A 22,093-nucleotide genomic window follows, 5' to 3' on the forward strand; every position below is an offset into this window, starting at 1 on the left:
AGGTGGTACAAGGAAGAAAGCACTCCTTTGTGTGGAAGTCGTTACATAAGGGGAATGCATAAATTATAAAAAATATGCAAGTATGGGTCCTCCTCCCACTACTCTTGTGTGACTACAAATGCATGGCCACATAGTCATACTATCAAAGTCAACTTCAAACTCCAAAAAAAATCCTCTCTTTCACTAGAAGTTTAAAGGAAAACTATCACTTTTTTAAATAAATATTCCTCATAAATACCTAGAGTTTCACTACTACTGACATGGGAGTGGCTCATAAGAAACAATATCCACAAGTGATAAAATAATCATCATATAATCTCTTATCATTAAGAAAGACAATGTGAACTTCCACATAGGTTTCTTGAAATGTCCATATAAAATCCTCCACATAAGGACACCTAAATAGGAAAAGGAAGTGATGTTTGATGTTCAACAGAGAATTGGTTGGATGGGCTATCTGAGATCTCAACCTAGCATTGTTTATTATGTTTAGTGGGGTCTCTCCTTAACACTCTTCATTATGTTTGGTGGAATATCTGCCCCTAGCGAACTAAAAATAAAAATTGCAATTAATCAGTTGGCCCCGCATTCCAATGCACGACACAATTAACCTAAGGTACTTCTCCCATTAACCTAAGCTTTATTAGTAAAGGCAAAAAATGGCAAGGAGCAGCCAGATAGCCAGACAAGTGGACAATAGGGAGACGAGAAGCCGAAGGGGAACGATGACAAGGACACCTCCGAGTAGGCTAATGAGGGTGGAAGAGTGGGAAGGGCACCCCCAAGGAGCAAGAATAATAGGAAGAGAACAACCAATAGGATACCCCAAGGCAAAGGGAAATGATGGTGAGGACACAATGGATCAAGAACCACCAAAAGCAGTTGAGCCCATGCACAAAGCCGAGCAACAAGGAGTTGACTCAGCACTCGGTCTTGTCACCTTGCCTCCACTTCCAGCTCCCCTACAAAGCCTTGGACCCATAGAGCCCTTTCCTCTCGACCCACTACTAACTAAAGATGGGCATCAGGATCGCAATGTTACAGAAATTCAATGATAGGTGTTGAGAGAGAACATGGTCTATGTGGCGCAATCTCTAAACTATTTAACCAGTCATTAGATTCCCCCACAAGTTCTAGAGCATAACTTGTGTCTATAGGCTAGATATCGGGAGGAGGTGACATTATTTTCAAGGAATAGATAGACAATCTATGCAGGGCAGAGGGTGACCTGCTGTGGCTACAAAATGTAGGTCCCTAACAAAGTAGTTAGAAAGCCAATGAATGGTTCATGATGATGACTTGGTTCATGCCCATGATCAGCTGTAGTATGCACATACATAATTAAAGATAGATCATGACAACTTGTAGTGTGAGCTCGAGCACCAAAAGGACCTAATGAACAAGGCTCAAGGCACTGTGGTGTTCATTGCTGCCAAAAATGTGAACATGTAATTAGTCGTGCAAAAGCTACAACGACAGCGAGCAAGTAGCATCAGGTGGACCACAGTCGAGACAAAGCACTAGAACATGAGAATGCACAATGGAGGTAAAAAGCCACATAGGTACAAACACTACGATAGGAGAATGCATTGCTCCAAGTGCAATTAAAGAAGTACCAGCAACTTCAGCAACTCATCTATCTCCTCCAGGTGCCCGAAGAACATCCCAACAACCTGCCTCACAGATAGCCACCCGATCATGGTATAGATGGTGGACAAATGGGTGGCCAACAATAGTCAATTTTGAGTAAGTAGGCGAGAACCTCGGGCCAACATTCTGCAATCAAGGGTGGAACTTCACAATCAAAGGGGCCCGAAGGGGTCACGGCCCAAACACTGCTGATGTTGCATTCTAGTCAGAAGACACATATCGAGTAGGGGTACAAATGGACTGCAGTTTTGATATATTAGCACAAATCTGAGTTTTGGAAAAGGTAGCAGATAAGGAGGTACATACTGAGAAGATTGTAGATGCCAAGCCCATTTTGTCGAAAGGTCTTCTGATTGTTGTAGATGAGGTGTTTACTACACCCTCCATGCACACTGACATTTTTGATCCCGTCCAGCCAATTATCTCGGTCTACAACAAGGCTATTCGAGACTTCATTCATTTTGTGGAAGAGCATGCTAAGCAGTAGCACAATATCTTCAAAATCAAGTGTAGGTTGATTCTCGCACGAGTTCGGCAGCTGCCTAAGCCTACCATGGTCGAGTTACCCGTCTGCTATGGTAAACTTTTATGGGAGCTCAAGCACCTAATCATCAATAGCCGTGTAATGGAAGCATGGTGCATGCGGTATAACATCCACGACCTCTGTAAGGAATCGGGAATTAAGTGTCAGGAGTGTGTCAGCTAGGTGCAGAGGTGCTGCACCAATTTTGAAACTCTGGGTATCGACTTCCCATCTGTGGACTCGTTGCTGAAGCTTGCCTAGATTGGTTGGCTAAACCCGAGTGACCCCCGGTGGACATCTCCAACATCTATCCTTGGCCACCAAGGGGATGCCATTTTGAACCAGTGCATTCACCTCCTCAACCACCCCTACAGATCAAGTCGGGGACCTTCTCAACCACCCATTTACTGACCATCCCATCAACAAAGGCATCACTAACCTTGAGGATTCAATCTGCAGCCATCTGCCTTCGAGCAACGCCTAGTCCCTACCAGTCCGTGAGGAAATGGGCAAGGATAGTTGAGGCAAGATGTTGACATTGGGTCAGGCCAATTAGGAAGGATCACCGAGCATCGAGCTCGGATAGCAGAAGTGATAGTTGAGCACCATTTTGCAACAGTGGGTACCGATGATTTTGGGCTATCGACCTATAGGCAAGTAGCAAAGAGCGCACCGAGCACGTGCTAAAATGGAAGGCGATTCTTAGGTAGAAGTTTTAACAAGCAAGAAAAGGACAAGAGAGCAGTGTGTCGAGTTTTCTTCCTCCAACCTGACTTGATAGGTTAGGGAGTGTTCATTGCAAGCCGAGCTGGCTTGGTTATGCACGATGATTCTGACTGAATGAATGAGCAATATTCTCTCTATTTGGTTTTCCACTTCTTGTGTATTTCACTAAGTATTAAGTGTGGATAATAAATTGGTATTCTCCCATCATCACATTGTTCTTTTGCATTAGCTAACCCAGACCTCTGAGTGTTAATTGTTGGCACTTTTTTTCACCCAAACAACCCTACCATAGGATTGCAAGAGCATGCATCTTCACGAGGTACATCACCATGTTGGGAACTAACTCAAGCGTTCTAGGTTAGCGGGGTGAGTGAACACAAGCGTCAACAGAGTGGATTGCAAGGAGATGATAAACTTATGATGCATATGTGGTGGGGTCTCTATATATGGTTCCAAAGTTAGGATCTTCCTTTGATGAATCAAGGAGCTATCCATAAACTTAATAACCAGGTTGGGTAGGTAGCCTTTCAACTAGAATAGGTGCAAATGTGAAAATTTTGAAAAAATACTTGGGTAGAAGGCATATTATTGGCAGTAGCAAACCTATTATTAGTTCTAAAATACGAAGCAAGAAATCACAAACACCAAAAAAATAGACAATAGCATAATCACAACAAAATATAACATTGCGAGATTGCTTTTTAAATGGCCTTTTGCGTAGCATAATGCCCTGAGAAATAATAAGTCACAAATTAAATCTGCTTATCATCACTTGGTCATCCAGCTTAGCATTCACTCATTCCTTCATCGATCGCTCTGTATATTTCATAGTCCTTGGCATTCATTCATTCATTCATTGTTCACTCTTTATACTTCACAGTCCCATTTTTGTCATGGAGCATGCACATGAGGCATGACACAAGGTCCTTTAGGACCTGATCCTCCCTACAAACGTCAGGGGTGGTGCTTCATTATTGACTTGGTGATGTCCAAATATTTGTTGCTTTTGGTAATTGCAACCCAACAAATCCATGAATAAGGTGATGCTTACAAGAGCTCATAATTCATCCTTGTTGTTGCAATCAAAGGTGTTGTCATCCTTCAATTTTGCGCTTTCTTTCCTCCCTCCCATCGAGAACATGCATAAAAATTTAGATTGAAAAGAAGCAATTTGTATGAACAAGCTATTAAAAATATTTCTATAATAATATAAAATATAATTATTATAACCACACATAGTGTGGAGAAGGCGACGCGCTTCCTTCCCTAAAGAATTACAATCCAAGGAAAAGGGCCCTTCCCTGGGCATCCGGTTTGAAAACATTAAGAATATTAGCATTGATTAGCATCACAAATAAATAAGATATTGACGTATTACTTGAACATAAATAGTTGTATTTGTATTGTAACTTGACACATAAATATCTTGCATGCACTAGTCTCACATAGTTTCTTTTACTTTTTGCAAACATAAAAGAATACATTCAAATTAGAATACTTTTAAAACACCCTATTTAACTAGAAATATTATATATTATAAAAATTTGTATGAACGAGCTAAAAATCAAGAGTAAAGGGAAGATGTTAATAGGCTAACTTTTTGGCCTGCTTATCACAATTCCATGATCTCATAGGGACTTACTAGTTTTTTTGGTTATAGCAATGCCCAAGTAAGTTATAGGGGGTGATGATTTGATGGGTGCCCAATTGAATCCTTTGATGGAGCCACTTCTATACATACTTTATGCCTCTCCTTTTGGTCAATGAAATGGGGAGCAAGAGGGAGATGTTTACAGCTTAGCCTCTTAGAACTAAGCAAGACTAGTGATTCAAGGAGACTAAAACAGCAGCTTATCCTCATCCTTATCTTGAGGGAGATAGCTCTCACCTACATCTATAAAGGGAGAGTATCCTTGTGGCTTTGTACCACTCATATGGTCTCAATTCAACTGGGTTAATATCCATTTGGATAATCTTTATGTGGTCAATTCTCTTATTCCTTCTCTTGCTTCCTAGCCATCTTCTCCAATTTGGCTTCCGTTGTGCAATTTAGATTTCTTAACATGGTATCAAAGCTAAGGGTTCTTCTCCCCTCCTTTGGTCTCTCTAAAGCCTTCATTGCCAAGAACGACATTGTATTGCCATGCCCTTTGTGCGATTTCCATCTATCTTTAGTTGTCGCTATTTGCTTGTATGATTGGTAGAACCTACTCAGAATAGTAGACAGTTGTTCTTTGTTATTACTATTTTTGGGATCAATGTGCCATCAAGTTTTTCCACGAAGAGGTGGCTATTAGCAAACCTTTTTTACAATTTGCTGGAGATGGAGTTTCGTTGTGGTTTGTCTCCCTATGTAATAGCATTCAAGGTTCTTGTTAAAGCTTGCTCCCAAATGAGATGTCTACTATTGTGTCATGGCTATTTGCGTGAAGATGTTTCATCATTGCAAGAATGATCCTTTGTTTTAGGAGCCTATTCTTCTTCTGCAATATCAACAAATTCCGCATTGTTCTTTTCCTTTATTTACCAGTGAAAGCTAGGATGTCTACACCATTGGCTTCCTTGTCAGATTGAGCTGTGTATAGTTCTTTTCCTAGAAGCCCACGTTTCGCTATGTGGTGCTTCACCTCATAATTTATCATAGGACCCTCTGTTCCTTTGTCATTCCATACACATACACTTATTTGCAATTCTTCTACTGCTACTACTGCTTATTTTAGTAGCTGAGAGAGCTATTGAAGGGTGCAAGGAAGTTATGCTTCTATGAAATTGTTTGCCAAGAAGCTTCTCTTAAACATCCATCATTGGTTGAGATCAACTCTCCCCTTGGCTTTTAAATCCACTCCTGCACACTTTTTGCTGTGGAGGACTTCTCATATTTGTGTTGATAATCTTATTACAAAGGTGGATGTCCCTCAAAGGTTGTTTCGTTTTGCTACAGCATCAACTTACGAGGTTTTTTCTTCTTGCTAAGGTTTTTGTTGATCAGCATGTTTTGCCTAAGTTTTTTATGCAGTTCCACCATTGAGTTGACTACCTTATTTTGCCTTTTATTCATCACAAGAGAAGGATAGTGCAATTGTTTCATTTAGCCCACGTTTTCAGCATTGTGATTGCATTTTAAGGGATTAGACACTGTGGGGTGTCCTATAAAACCCTGTAAGACCTTCCCATGGCGAAAGAGACTATTGTGGTCAATAAGTTTGATGGAATCGGGTTCCATAGTTAGTGGGTATAAATTTGATATCTACTTATGTCCACGGGAGTGTGGTCTCTTATGAAGGGATCAAGAGAGATCTGAGATGGGAATGAGAATGACAAAGAGGACGATGAGAAGGCGTAGTCAATCGTTGCCTTACACCTCATAAAAGACCTCGAGCTCACAAAAGCCACAGGATATTTCGGAGAAACTCGACAAGCTTTACGATGTGAAGGGTAGAAATTCCTAATGTGCTCTTAAGATCTAATTTATGATTTGAATATGCAAGAGGGAGAAGCTCTTTGGGCCAATATAACAAATTTAAAAGCATCATGGCTTAGTTGGCATCCATTAATTCAAAGGTGGACTCCTCCTCAAGTCTATGCTACCTACATATTATCGATAGCTTTATAACCACTCTCAAGAACCTACCTTTGAGGGATGTATTTCCTCTCTTTTGGAGGAAGAGAAGAAAGTTTGGGACAAGTCATCTTTATCAACATCCACCTCCTCAACAACCATTTTGCATGCTCTTTCCATGACTGAGAAATCACATCTAAAGTGTACCTTTTGCAAGAATAAGGGGCACATTGAATTCTAGTACTTCAAGGAGGATCCATCAAGAAAGAAGTGTGGCAAATCTTTGGCCATCTTTCCCATGAGTGTACCGGAGGTACCATCTAAAGAAGCAAGAAACTATGCTCAAGCCGCTTCTCTAGAGCTATGAAAAGGGCTCCTTTGAGTCTTTGATTTATTGTAACCCTATGGTAAAAGCATCTTTAGGAAAATTCCTATCTCTATAAGGCATAGTCTAAAGTGTACATCCAATGCAATCTTGCATTGAGGGGGCATGTTAAAATATCCCTCTCATAGGAACCATTCCCTACTTAGGAGGCATGTAATCTAGATGCATGAATTAGGTGTGCTCACAAAGGCTTATTCTCATCCTTATCTTGAGTGAGATAGATCTCACCTACATCTATAAAGGGAGAGTAGCCTAGTGGCTTTGTACCACGCATATGGGCTGAGATTCAATTGGGATGAGACCCCTTTGGATAATCTTTGTATGGTCAATGCTCTTATTTCTTGTCTCGCTTCCTAGCTGATTTCTCCACTTTGGTTTTCTTCATGCACTTTAGGTTTCTTAACAACCAATACCTTCTTCACCCCCATTACCCTCACTCCCTCCATCCTTCCTCCTATTTCAACAACAGTCATATCCTAACTAGCACTTTGACAATTCAAGTATGTTTGAATCCTAAAGCCATTGATCTCTACACACTTGAAGAAAGGAGATCATGTGCTTTTTGACTGTGTCGCATCGTACGTTGAAGTCAAAGGTGGGAAAAATCCACAATACAAGGGGGTGGTGGCATGATTGATAGTGGAGGTGCAGAATGGAGTAGGCGGAGATGGGGTGGATGAGAACGGGTTGGTAACAATTGCGAGGTCGAGATGGCATGCTAACGATTAGGGAGGAGGGGGCCATTGGAGGTGGAAGAGATGGGAGTGCTTGTAACAAAGAAGGTGGAGAGTAATGACTAAAGGAGCCAAGAGGAGGAGGGTCTCTAGAGTTTATAAGATTTATAAGATGTTAGGTTTGGTGGAGGGCATATGGCCTTCCAACTCAATTGTCAACAATCAATCAGGTGCTCTAGAAGATACACTTATCAAGATTCACACTTTATCTGGATCAAAAGATGTAACACAGAGAGACATTAAAACAAAAAAAACACATAGACATACACCCACAAATCCACATGTGCGAACACGCACATGCACGTGCACATGCTCATGCAAAGAGACTTGTGAGAGAGATGTAAGAATGATATTTACACACTATCAAAGGGTGCCCAAGTATAGCCCAACATATGGGCACCCAAAAAGAGCCCTCGGTAGTCTGGAATGGGCGCGCCCCACCATTACACACTAACTGACCATTCTGGGTTTTAAAAATTTAGTGCCCACCCATGGAGCATCCCGTTTACACACCACCCAATAGATGTGCAACAAAATTTACGGGATCATGAACACACATGTGATTGGAAGATTTGAAGGGTAGCCAAGCTTAGCTGACCATGGAAGGGCTTTCCAAGGCAAGACATGGAGTCCACATAGAAGTCGAAGGTTTGGTCATGGGTGGTGTGTGTGTAACAAGATGCTCGCCCATTGCTTGCCGATTATTGGAAAACCCACCTTCCATTGATTCAATCTGTTGCCCAATGATGGATGCCCCTTAGGATGTAAATAGCCTGAATGGCAACAAGCAACATGAGATGGATGTATATTGCAGCAAACACACGGCACACACATGTAAACATACATGCACATGCACATACGTGTGCACACACTCGTCTAAAGCAGGCTTCCTAAAGTGAATTTTACATTGGAAAAGCAGAGTTTTGAGATTAGGACTTGCTTCCCTATGCTTGCCGGCTCCCCGCTTGTCTCCCTCTCCTCTCCCTTCTAGTTCCTCTTGCCCAATCTCCCTTGAGAGAGATGTGAGTAAGAAAACCTACTTTCACAAATTTTGTTGGAGGGCAATGAGCTTGGCACCCTGTGGCTCTTGTTTTGTTATGCACATGCGCACGCATAGCCACACACACGCACGCACACACAAGGGCACTCAAAATGCAACTTCCAAAATTTTCTCAGAATGGTTGTGTTGTGTCATAGCCAAGTCACCTCCTGCTGGCAAGCTTTCATCACCATAGCCATCTTCCTTGCAAGCTTGCCTCTTGTTTGTCATGCACACGTGTGCACAAACCCATGCATGCATGCACACGAGCATGCACACAAGGGCAGGGTTCACTCTGATAGGCAAAAGAACTAGCCTCCGCCCAAGGTTGTCCATCTGCCTAATGAAGTTCATTATTGAGTCTAGGCGTTCATGTATTCAGACCAAGGGCTCACCCTTTCCTCATGAGCATTTGACGCAATCCATGTCCTCTTCTGCTTCATTTTTTTTTCTTCCCAAATTGTTCATTGCAATTTCACCGAGCTATGCTAGAATTTCATTCCCTCAATTCCATCTACCTATTCATTCAATGAGCTATGCCTCACAATTCCATGGCGTTATGCCTGGCAATCCTATTGAACCTGATCTGCTCGATTGCCTGGCAATTCACTGCAATTCCATACACAAATGGCAATCCCATCTCGGGGGGGTCACTCATCATATGTAACCCTATCACGTGAGTTCAACAGAAGGATTTTTTTTATTTCTAAAATTTACAGAAATAAATATACATAAGGGACTATTTAAAATAGTTTTGGAAAAAATTTACAGATTTGTATAGAAAAGGGGTACATTTTATTAATGAAATTTTTTACAGATAAGGGACTTTAAATATAGGCCTTGAACGCACGTGATATAGAGGGTTTATACATAGTGACCCCCCCGAGAATCCCATGTAGTCGTCAACAATTTGCCCAAATTCTCGACCTGAATCAATGTTGTCCGTGAGCTTAACTTTCCTAAAGCTAGAGTCTTTGTCACTCTACCCAAATTGCAACAACCAGGGAAGTTTGTCAAGCCTTGCTCCGTGGCTCCTAAGTTGAAAAAAATCCAACCTACCAAAAATTAAATAGATGGATGTAGTCGACCTGCCCCGATTTCAATCGCTGCAAGCTTGAATAATTGCAAATGACCTGTAGATGAGGACAATGTTGCTATTCATGACTTGGCTCGTGGTGGTAATATCTTTGTCATGCCTCTGCCTCTACTCTGCTTTGCTGCAACTGCCATACTGTCTGTCTGTTGCTAGCTTGCTATGTGGTGTGGTGTTGTCTGTTGCTAGCTTGCTATGTGGTGTGGTGTTGATCTCTCAATCCCCTCAGCCTAAGGTTTTGCTAATACTTTTTCAGGTGGTCTTGAGGTTTGTAAATCAATTCAAATTTTGAGTGAGCTCATAAGTGGTGTGTAGTCTTCTGCTCCTCTCTAATGAGAAAAGGAGTTTTTCTGTATGCGTATCAATTGAATGGCCACTTGTGTAAAATCGATTCATATAGTGATTGACCAACTTCGTGGACCTTTGGGCATGGATGATTTTAAAAGGTTTATTGACAAGGAATTGAAGCAAGAAGTGAAAAAAGGCTTAGGACACATCCCTAGGAAGATTTTCTGTGTTAATGGGGCACGGGATTCCTTGCTCATGATCTGGCGCCATTTGGTCTCCTTAGAACCCTTGGCAAAAATAACATTGGAATCACTATGAGGGAGATTTTATTGCCTTTTGCAGGAATTATTTGCTACAATTGTCAATGACCAAGAGATACAAATAAGAGAAGGGGAATCCACTACGAAAACCTCGACTATCATAAGAGAGATTACAAGACTAACAACACCCCTCTTGATCACACAAATGGATAGGTCAGCTTCTACTCCTACATACATTTGCAAAAAATTTGTATCTGACTTAGCACAATAAATTTTTTAAAGCAAGGATTTTGAAAGAGTTTATGATCTTGACATCCTTGACCGATTGGTCAAGGATATTACACACTTTAACTTGAACTTCATTGTGGGATCTCACTCATTGACTTATCTTATGGCCCCTTATAAAGCCCGTAAGAATACATTTCGATGGATCACAAATTACCATCTTTGTGCATTTTATGAGATCGTTTCCTTGATTACTTTGGCGTTACAGGCCTGCTTAGATCCCATCATGGGAGCATCAAAAGATCTATAGGATCAGATATGGAATGATACTAGCATCAATGTGAGTCCCTTTTGGCTAGTTAATTCCATATATGAGGTGAAATAGAATTTACTTGAGAGGATCTATTCAGTTTTTACAGCAAACATTGGCAAATGCTATGAAAACATCCCCCTAGATGGACATTATGGCTCGAGGAACATTTTGTCGAAAGTCATTAACATAGCCTTTCAATCTAAAAGCAAGAAATACTTAAACATCAATTGTGATAAGAAGAAGACCTCTTGGAGCAATAGGAGAAGTAAAACTTTGACCTGTTTATCTAAAAAGGAGTGCATTGGAACTAATGTGTGGCTTTTAAAAAACATGCACTCGAGGTTGGGGACCAGGTGTTCAAAAAGGTTTCAGGAATCCAAATGGGATTTTCTTGTTCCCCCCTATGGTGCAACTTACATTTATATTGGTTTGACTTCATATCGAGATTATGGCGTGAAAGAATGGAACTAATAGTCTAAGTTTAAGCATCCCCTCATATATATGGATGATATCCTCTTGATTAATGTGGATTCTCCATGGGATTTTTTAAGACTAGGGAGTGAGGGTGAGATAGAGCCACTTTAGATCTACCCCCTCCACTTTGTGGAAATAAAAAACACCACAGTGTCCACAATGTTCGGACTACTGCCCTCAATTGCGTTGTGTCAGACCTACGGGTATGCACGCGCACACACGCATGCATGCACGCACGCACACGTCCCTTTACTCAAACCTGGATTAGCCGTTTGACCATAAGCCACTTTATGGACATATAACAATCCATGTAAGATATGGAAAGGTGTTGTGAAAGGATTACATAGTAAGGACATATATGAGTGGACTAATAATTAGATTTATGTTCATAGAAGTGAAAGAACCCTTTACCTCATATGTTAAAGTGAGCATTTTAGTTACCCTTCTTGGAGGGAAATTGTAATTCTCTTGTATATTATTTTATTGACCTTCTAATGGAAAAAGGGGAGTTGACAATACCCTGGATATAGGATTACATAGTAGGGACATATATGAGTGGACTAATAATTAGATTTATGTTCATAGAAGTGAAAGGACCCTTTACCTCATATGTTAAAGTGAGCATTTTAGTTACCCTCCTTGGAGGGAAATTGTAATTCTCTTGTATATTATTTTATTGACCTTCTAATGGAAAAAGGGGAGTTGACAATACCTTGGATATATATACGGGGGATATATTTTATAAGTGGAATGGATCTTATAATTGGATATATTAGGGATCTTATACCATTAAATAGAAAGGATCCCCATGATAGTTATAAATAAGAATGAGAGAAGGGAGATGTATTCCCATATCTTCTACTTTCCCGAGATCTACTTGGGAAGGAGGAGAAATTAAGAAGTTGGATCGAGATATCCTTCTGCGGAGGGTATGGGGCACCTGAGCTCATAGAATAATCCACCCTTTTCTTGGATGTTAGTCAAGAGAATAAACCCTCAATATCTTTGAAAGAATAACCATAGACACTTATATTCTAGAAGGTACCCTTCGATGAATATGGGACATCTATAGAGTTTCTAGTATTTGGAGTACATATCATGGACCCTAACCCACCTCTATATTACCTTTTGTTATTGAAGATGAGATGGAGAAGGGGGTCATGGATTGTATATACATCTTAAATTAGGGATTGTATATATATCTTAAATAATAAGGAGAAGAGATGTGATCATATAAAGATTAGAGAGTAACCTTATGTTGGGATATTTATACTATTATGAATGTATAAGAAATAAGCCCCATTAATACTTGGGCAATATGAGATTATGCGTAAAGAATATTGGCAGAGATTAGTGATATTCCATGGAGAGATCCCTATCAATAGATTGAAGAAGCTTTAGCCACGAGAGTATTGGAATTGCCCAAATGCAGCCCCAAAGGACCCATTTGGTATTTAGATAGGTGAAGATAATAATGTGGCAAACCACTGAGACGTATTCGAATAACTAAGAAAACTAGAATTTTGGAAATATAGTTTTATATGGGGTAACCTAATTCAATCGCCAAGATGTATGCGGTTATATATTGGGTAGTAAAGCATCACAGGGCCATGAGATAGGAAGATGATGCAGGCTTAACGCACGCAGGACGAATTTGGACACGTACTGTTGATAGTCCTAGAGTATGTAATATGGAAGGGGGTAACTGAAATGAATGAATGGATGCAGTGGAGTTGGGGAGCACTAATCACACCCTGGACCACCAACCGCAACGTAGCAAGGAATCCTTGAGCAAAGAGCTCAGTGCAGATTGTGAGAAAATTTGCGCAGCTCTCCTTGACCCGTGTAAACCATGGGGCTGAACCTGCTGGTGTGAAGGAGAAGACGCGTTAGATACGTTTTGCCACACCCTAGGGTACGTAATGTTCTATGGCATTGGGAGATACGCCTAGACCGTGAGACAACAGACTCACACAAATGACACTATGGTGTAGATTCCCTGTGAGACAGTGGATTTAAATAGTCATGGAGATCTCCTAGGTGAGTCCTAGGTACAAGTTCCTTTGATACACTACTTATGTAGGGATGCCCCCTCCTTTGAAGTAGCAGTATGATTCTGGGTTGTTGCTCCCACCCTTCGACCTGGACTACCAGTTCACAGGAGCTAGGAGACGCAACGGTGTGAGGAGTACATGAAACATGCATGATGACTAGCAAATCCACTAAAGCAAAAGATGCTCGCGGGAGCATATGTGAATACCTCGCAGTTCATGTTGCATCTCGTAGCTTTTCATGGCACCACCAATATCCTCCCCCGTAGAGTAGTAATGAATGTATAAGCACATTCGTGGTTCGTAGCAATGTAGTTACTTGCTCATGAAGCATGAACTACCAAGACACGCAGGAACTACCATGTATAAGCGCATTCGTGGTTCGTAGCAACGTAGTTACTTGCTCATGAAGCATGAACTACCAAGACACGCAGGAACTACCATGTATAACCGCATTCGTGGTTCGTAGCAACGTAGTTACTTGCTCATGAAGCATGAACTACCAAGACACGCAGGTCATTTTTGACTCCATGTTTCTACTTAAACTTCTAAGTTGTCTCTAAACCTCCATGTGCCATGAGCTATAAGGCCTTGTGCTCCCCTTGTTTATCTCCTGACAAATCCTTTCAATTAAGTAGAGATTGGTTAGCCCGAGCACTCTCGTAGTGTATGTTGAGCTACAAATACCTAGTGGAAAGGCCCACAACGTGAGTTTGAACGTCAAAGGTATGAGAGGAGGCCAATAACGTGTGAGAAACAACTGAGTACTCTCGTCTTGTAGCATCTACATTACGTACGAGACACTAAGCCATTTTGAACTACGATTACTATCGTTTTGCATCATCTGATTTATATATGGGATCATACTACGTCCAACTAATGCTTTCTGGAACGGAGGAGGTACTCCTGTGAGCACAAAAAGTACTTTGATATAGCAAGGTGAAATACACTAGTGTCTAATGTGTGAATTACGTAACTACATGAACGATGTTAAAGCTATATTTTCCTTGCCTAAGATGATTTCTATCTCTATGAAAGTCCATGCCGTAGCTATATATGGGAACGGAGATTATGAGATAATGGACTCTGTGCCCTCTATGGAACACGATCGATGATAGTATTAGCTTGGGGCGCCAATCCCTTTAGTAAGAAAACCTATCAAAATCTTGAGTATGAGATGAATTTAACAATATGCCATCCATAGAAATTATTCAAATTAACATAATTGTGTTCTACACTAAAAGAGCTTCAAACACCTTGAACTTTAGGTAACACATGAAAAAGTTACATTCATTTGAAAGGAGATAGGTTTTCATATTCTAATGTATTTTTTGTTTTACCCCCCCCATCCAAAAGCCCTCCCCCTTGGGCCTCACATATGATGAAAAATATATACGAGTCTTAAAATCTTGCATATTTTTCAAGGTATATGCCTTATATTTTGTGGGAGTGGGGACATGAAAATTTCATTTTTCCCCTTGCATATTTGAAAATTTTTAAGGAAATCCATGCATATTATTTATGGACCTTGGCCCCCCATACCTTGGATTTTGGACAAAGGTAGTAACATATTATATATTGAGTTGGCATCCCAGGAGTATTAGTTGACATATGATCTCTCTTAGTAACAAGCTTTGGCATACTCGGATAGCCCGAGCACTACAATGTTGGGACCATCACAATATTAGAGTAGGAACGATTACACTAGTAGACCTATTGATTCTCGCATGAACATGATGATTTCAACATTTTGAGTTGCGTGGAGTAACGTGCCTTTCCCTACTATCTTGTATGCATAATATACGTGTCTTACCAATATATTGTGGAAATGAACAAAATAATTGGGTCGTCATCTATAGTTGTGTCATCGTGTTTGTCTCTCTAGTATTCTATACACTGTTCTTCCTCCCCACCATATTATTTACTGTTCATATAACTTTGAAGGACAACTTTGCACTTCTCTAGTGATGCAGTACAAAGCCCATGGCAAACTGAAGAGTCCACACACCAGAACGGTGTGGGCATAACAAGGTCACTATAGATCGTGACATGAGGCATTATACTTATGCAACTACTCCATGAATGTGGAGATTGTGACAAGGCTGCGTATGAGAGTATGATAATATCCCGAATGAGACAATGATACCTCTTGTAGTGTTAGTGGATTATAGAGATAGAGTCTCATATCGCATTGGTCTGCATCCTTTTATCTTGTACACACTTTGATGATGGAACGTTTTGTATATGCTTTTGACCTTAGATTTGTAGGAAATCAACGCATATGATTGCGACAAGTGGCGTCATGATGATTGAAAAAACTGGAAACTTGCCTTGAGTAGTTAACTAATCCCTAGTGAACCACTAATCAATTTTGACATTATAATGAGGGAATCATTATCATGAGGGACAAAGAAGTCACAAAAAAGCAAAAGTTTAATTCAAACTGAAATTTCAAATGAGTCAAATCGTGGAGTGCTACTAAAATTACTTGGGCTATCTAGTAAAGATCGCTCTTCTCCTCCGGGTGCACCCTTACTCTTAATTATACGCTCTTTGTTTGAGCAGCATAATTGGATATTACGCAACTGTTCAGTAACCTCTCTCATGGAAGGCCTGCTATGCCCCTCATCTGATAAGCACCTCGTGGCAAGCTCTGCTACACAATCAATGGAGCTCATTTCCGTTGAGCCAATGGAGATGTTGAGATGCGAATCTATCAATTGGAAGAAGTCGCCTTTTTCGATTTTGGTGAGAGAGACCGAAGCCAGATTGCCTCCCTTAGAAGACACTGGAGACAAGGAGGTTATTAATTCTAATAGTACTACCCCGAAGCTGTAGACGTCGCTCTTGTCAGTCAGCTGCAGCGTCTCGAAGTATTGGGGGTCCAGATATCCGAATGTGCCCTGCACTAGCGTGGAGACATGGCTCTGATCAAGTGCCACAAGGCGGGACACACCGAAATCGGCAACTTTTGCGGTCAAGTTATCGTCGAGGAGGATGTTGGAGGACTTGACGTCACGGTGGATGATGGGCGGAGAAGCTGCAGAATGGAGGTAAGCGAGTGCATCCGCGATCTCAAGGGCAATTTGTAAGCGGATGCCCCAGCTCAAGTAGCTGTGGAATTTGCCTTGCAGGTGCTCCGACAACGTGCCGTTGGGAATATATTCGTAAACGAGAAGGGGAATTTGCGTTTCCAGGCAGCAACCCAGCAGCCGAACGATGTTTCTGTGGTTGACGCTGGATAGGAGGATGATCTCGTTCACAAAACGATCGGGTTCCCCAGGCTGTTGCACACGATTGGACTTCTTGATCGCTACAACTGAACCGTCGTCCACGTTGCCCTTGTACACTGTACCAAAACCACCACTCCCCAATCTCCTCTCCTCTGAGAAATTCAACGTAGCCTTTTTTAGTTCACTTTCTGAGTACAGTTTGGGAGTTATGTTCCCTGTGACGGAAGACAGAAGCTCTTGTAGCCTGCGACCGCCATGTAGTTCGAAGTATCGTTGCTTCCTGTGCCTTACTTCTCGTAACTTCAAACAGGAGAAAAGCAAGAAGGCAAGGATGGATACAGAAAAGCATGTGGCCAGTGTTGCTGCAGAAGGTAGAAAAATCTCAGCAATATCAGTTTTCGGCTCTCTAATGGCTGTAGGTGGAAATGAAAGATAACAGAAAGCTGTATAGACCTGAAAATGGAGATTACCTATCGCGACATTGCGCCCCATCTGAGATTTGGAAGGTGGGTAGAGCGATGGTGCTGGTGCTGGTGCTGAAGCAGGGATGGGGATACACCCAATTCCGTTCTTGTATCCATCTCCCGAGTAACCTTCAGAACAATTGCAGAAATAAGCGGTCCTATTGAGACGAAAACGGACGTCCTCGCATGTTGCATGTTCGGCGCATGCGTATCCCTTTTCTTTACTCACAGTCGAGCAATTCTGGGAGCTATCGTCGAGCATGATACCCCATTCGATCTCCAAACTGTATTCCCCACTTCCAAAGGCTGTTGAGACATGATCTCTGAAACTGCTGGGAAGTAATATGGTGGAGAATCCACATCTCTGTCCTCGAGGATCGTCGCCTGGCTCCTTATCTCCGGCTCCCGTGAATTGTAATTGAGTCACTCCCACTGGAATACTAACAAGGCAGCAGGGTGCAATGCAGAATTCGAGCTGAGTGGAGCCGCAACTGGGGGAACAATCGAAGCTCAAGAGATTATGCTCCGTGGATAGAAGGGGATCATAGACAGAGCCCTCACAGGAGCCATTGGAACCACAACCAAGAACCACGAAGATGTTGTTACTGGATAAGGCGAAGGGACTAGCGAGTTGGCGAGTGAGGGTGAAGGTGAGATGACCGGGGTGGGTGAGGTTGCAGGATTCGGCCTTGAGGTCTGTGGAATTGATGAGGAGGCTACCGGGAGAGATATGGAGGATCTGAAACTGGCCAGAATCGGTGAGGAGGAAGGGGGAGTTGTTGGTGCAGAGGATGGGGAAGGGAGGGAGGCCACAGAGAGAGTCGGAGATCCAGAAGGGGTAAGGGATGGCGATGCCTCCACAGGTCCTACTGCAGTCGATCAGCTCCTCCACAGCTCCTACTGTATTATTGAGTTGGCTCCTGCAAACTAAGTATAAGACCACAACAAGGATGGCAATTGGCATCAGGGAGCTCGGCATGATCTTAACTAATCGCTCTCACAGAAGCAGCTAATTGCTTCTGTCTCACGTTGAAATTCTATCTTCATCTCGCTCTCAAGCTCAGCTTCTACGTACTCCCTTGCGCTCTTCTCAAATTCGCACTTCTGTCTCACGTTGAAATTCTACCTTCATCTTCTCGCTAGTCTCAAGCTCAGCTTCTACGTACTCTCTTGCGCTCTTCTCAATTTCGCAGTTGATTCTAAATCTCTCTCAAGGCTTGATCACAGTACTGTGTCTGTCCTGTCTCTGCGTTCGCCTCCCAAATCAGTGGGTTGCAAAGGCTTTGCCAAATTTTTCAAGTTTTGGACGACGCGATTGCCGGAAGGGATGAGCATGTTCAAAAGTCTTACACGGAACTGAGTGGTTTCAAAAGTCTTGCGAGCCGTTTTCAGAGTTATTGAATTGCAATCGTATGACTTCCAAGGTCCCCCTTCTCACGAGGGGCATTCCTTGGGGACGCAATCTTTTTTTTTGTTTTTTGGAAAACTTTATATAGATAAACTTTATATACTCCTGAGCACTCTTCAATTGGTTCTGTCAAAGGAAAACAATTGTCAAGATGACTTCCAAGGTCCCCCTAACGAAAACAATTGTCAAGATGACTTCCAAGATGACTTCCAAGGTATTTGAGCTTCCTAATGTAACTACTGAAAAACCGCTCCAACGCATGAGAACTAAGAAGACCAGGTTGTTCAAGATAATTTTTCCATGATATTTGTGAACTTCCCAAGTAATGTTACAATTTGCTAAACGGATCTATAGGAACTTCATTGTAGCATTAACATTGCAGGTGGAGATATAGGGGTAATAATTTACATGGAAAAAAGCCTTTAGAACTTGCTTCTTAGTTTCATAAAGGTAGGTTCACCAAACGGCGAAATCATTATTGATGTAGATGTTTTGGGTGCAACTAGTTTTAAGATCATGCTCTAAAATTAAGCACCCATTAAGTAGCTTAGTTTTACTAGATTTAACTATAGAGCATGCCTTTTTATGTACTTAGTTCCAGGATTTTTACATTCAATCATGTTTTCACCCTGAGGGTGGGCCATTTATACTCATGCATGATGGTAGGTTCATCAAAGTTGTGTAGCCCAAATGCATCTAAATACATAAGGCTATCTAGATTGTGTCTCAACCCATTGCAATGATACATTGAAGATGTCATTTCTAGCAATGATATGGCTACTATGACTCACATAGATGTTACAACGATGTTAGGCACCGCATGACTAAAATTTAAAGGTGAAAAAAATAAAAAGCAAAGTAAAGAACATGTAAATGGACAAAGAAGAAGGGTATTTGTCACTACTACAAGAAGCCGGGTCACTACATTGGTGAATGCAAGAAGAGAATAGCAAAGGAAAATAAAAAGGATTCAGGTATGGTTGTCTCAGATGCATCATCCCCTCATGCACATGAAGGAGCTGATGCTACAACCAACTTTGTAGAAGAGGATTATGCCTTTTTGTCTTGCATTTCAGATTTTCCACTAGATGGTCCAGATACTACAACCACTCTTGAGGATGAATCATATGCTTTCCTGACTTGCAACTATGACTCTTTGAAGGATGCTTCTTAGCCTTCACCTTTAGCCTTGTGAGAGGGCTATCCGGAATCAGCTTTATGCTGATGTGTAGGCTGATTTGCATGTTGCTTTTGCTACCATTTCCCTTTGGGCTTGAATTTTGAAAGCATGGCATGCTCGCCAGCCCATGTGGCCATGTTCTTCCAGGTTTGCTCCTCCTGCAACAAGAGTCCTACCAACTCGTGAAGATGGCCACCCCCTCTTAACGACAAATTCAGTGAGGTATGAAAACCGAGATACGACTCAGGAAGAGGATTGAAAGTTACAGGAAATCTCGGGGGGGTCACTATGTATAAACCCTCTATACCACGTGCGTTCAAGGTCTATTTCTAAAATCCCTTATCTGTAAATTTTTCATTAATAAAATGTACCCCTTTTCTATACAAATCTGTAAATTTTTCCAAAAACTATTTAAAATAGTCCCTTATGTATATTTATTTCTGTAAATTTTAGAAATAAAAAATATTCTTCTGTTGAACTCACGTGATAGGGTTACATATGATGAGTGACCCCCCCGAGCAGGAAATCCAAGAGAAAGATACAGATCATGCTAAGCCTACTGCAACAATGATCAATGTACTAGCTATGGTGGATGCAACTTCACAAGACACTCCATGAGAGATATAGGAAAACTCAAGTCAATGTATTGCAATGTGTGATCACAATGTCTTAGAGATATTCTTTTTTGTTGAGCCCAAGTTGCTTGTTGATTATAGCCTCTCGCATGTACAAACTTCATTGTATGATTGTAATAAAGTGATATATGTTCCTTGTAGAAAAATGTGAGTAGAAACACAATGTCCTAGAGATCTTCTTCTTTTTTGAGCCCAAGTTGCTTCTAAGAAAGTTGTCAATGAGGGTAATAATTCCTCATTCACATTGGAAGGTTCATGTGTAAGTGTAGGACTGTGTGTTCTCTTTCACACATTGGATAGTATGGTACTTTGCACAAGCCTTAATCTCACCCACTTTTAGACTTGTATGAAGAAATTTACCAAGTGAATCTCACTTGCATGGTCGAGAATGCATTTTTTCTTATTTTCCACCACCCGTTCTGCACAAGGGTCCAAAAATGTACATTGAGGGTGCCTCATTCAAACATCTTTCACTGTGTCTGGCATGGTTGGCGTGACAAGTTCTTGTGTAGATGCCATGAATCTTAATGCCAAATTTCTCACTAAGAAAGATCTTGAGTATCTCCCAACGGCCAAAGTAGATTCTATTATTGTCATCAAATTATGGATAGAAAAATCTTTTGAAGATCACGCATGTCAGATGTAATAAAAGAAAAAGATTTTGAATGACTTATTTTATCTTTTTACACAGTTTTTGGTGTTTTTCCAATGTTACTCACGGACAGCCTAAGCAAAAGCACATCATAAAATGGAACGACAAGATCTCTGACTCCTGACAAACAAGATCTCAGCAATGAAGTTGTCATAGAAGACACCCACCTGCAAGTCAACAAATGGGTTAAAGAAGTAGAGCTGGAGAGCTCAAACGATGGCATCACTATGGAGAGGAAGCTTGAAGAAAAGCTGCTTCAAAAATCCAAATTGCAAGAGCTATCTTGCATGAAGCTATCGGAGTCCTCGATTTGGAGAGGTTGAGTGGAGCAAAATAGAGGTGGCCAACCAACCATAGAGGAACCATGAATTAAACACAAACAACCTGCGTCGCCCCGAGCTCCTATTGTAAAAAAATTTCTTTCAAAGGTTTTTTCTAAGGTTGACTTGACACATGGTAGATAGGGCTGGTTAGAGATGTAAAAAGAAGCATCATTGATTGAATATTGGTCACTAGTCTTTGCTACATCAACAAGTGCTTATATTTTGGAAACCTTTCAGTTATTTTTTGCCTTGTAAGAGAGAAAGACACTGCCCAATATCTGGGTTAGACCCTCTCATGGCTACCCTATTGAATCTAGAGAAGTTCAATGGAAAGGGCTTCCACACATGGCAGATGAAGGTGAAATTTGCATTAATGAGGGAGAACCTCTGGGGACTTGTCAAACCGACTCCAACCGCTTCTTCTACAGCCTCCAATGCTGGAGAATCCTCACGACCGGCAAGGGATCCCACTAGAGAAGAGAAAGCATATGGTATCATTGCTCTTGCTTTAGGATGATTATATTCACCACATCTCTGACTTAGAGTCTCCTTCAGAAGCTTGGAAGAAGCTTGACATGATTTTTGGTGCTAGCTCTCACATCTCTAAATTATCACTTAAAATCTCTTTCTTTGAATTGAAGATGGTTAGTGGCACTACTTTGTCACTCAGTTAGACCTCAGAGAATTATTTTTTTAAGTTTTTAAGGCTTGTGGCCGCTTGATAAGGATATTGGGTAGCTAATTCAAAGTTACAAGTCTTTACTTATTTCAAGCAGTGTGAGTTTCTTCCATCATATTGTGGCGGCTTCTGAGGTGGGATTTTGATTGTGCTAGAGAAGGCATCCAAACGTGCTAGCAGCTTGTAGTAACAAGTCTTT

General features: G+C 41.3%; 1 protein-coding gene across 1 annotated transcript; it reads right to left on the minus strand.

The window, feature by feature from the left end:
• Window positions 1-15,758: 15,758 nt before the first annotated feature.
• LOC147891166 (wall-associated receptor kinase-like 1) lies at window positions 15,759-17,996 on the minus strand. Its single transcript, XM_087389167.1, has 2 exons — window positions 17,024-17,996; window positions 15,759-16,915 (listed from the first exon to the last, which is right to left on the minus strand). The coding sequence occupies exons 1-2, from the start codon at window positions 17,994-17,996 to the stop codon at window positions 15,759-15,761; spliced, it is 2,130 nt and encodes a 709-aa protein (XP_087245293.1).
• Between the last annotated feature and the right edge of the window lie 4,097 nt (window positions 17,997-22,093).

This window comes from Dipteris shenzhenensis, chromosome 18 (genome assembly GCF_047967505.1).
Source record: "Dipteris shenzhenensis isolate YYH24624 ecotype China chromosome 18, Dip_SZ_1.0, whole genome shotgun sequence".
In the NCBI taxonomy this organism is placed as follows: Eukaryota; Viridiplantae; Streptophyta; class Polypodiopsida; order Gleicheniales; family Dipteridaceae; genus Dipteris; species Dipteris shenzhenensis.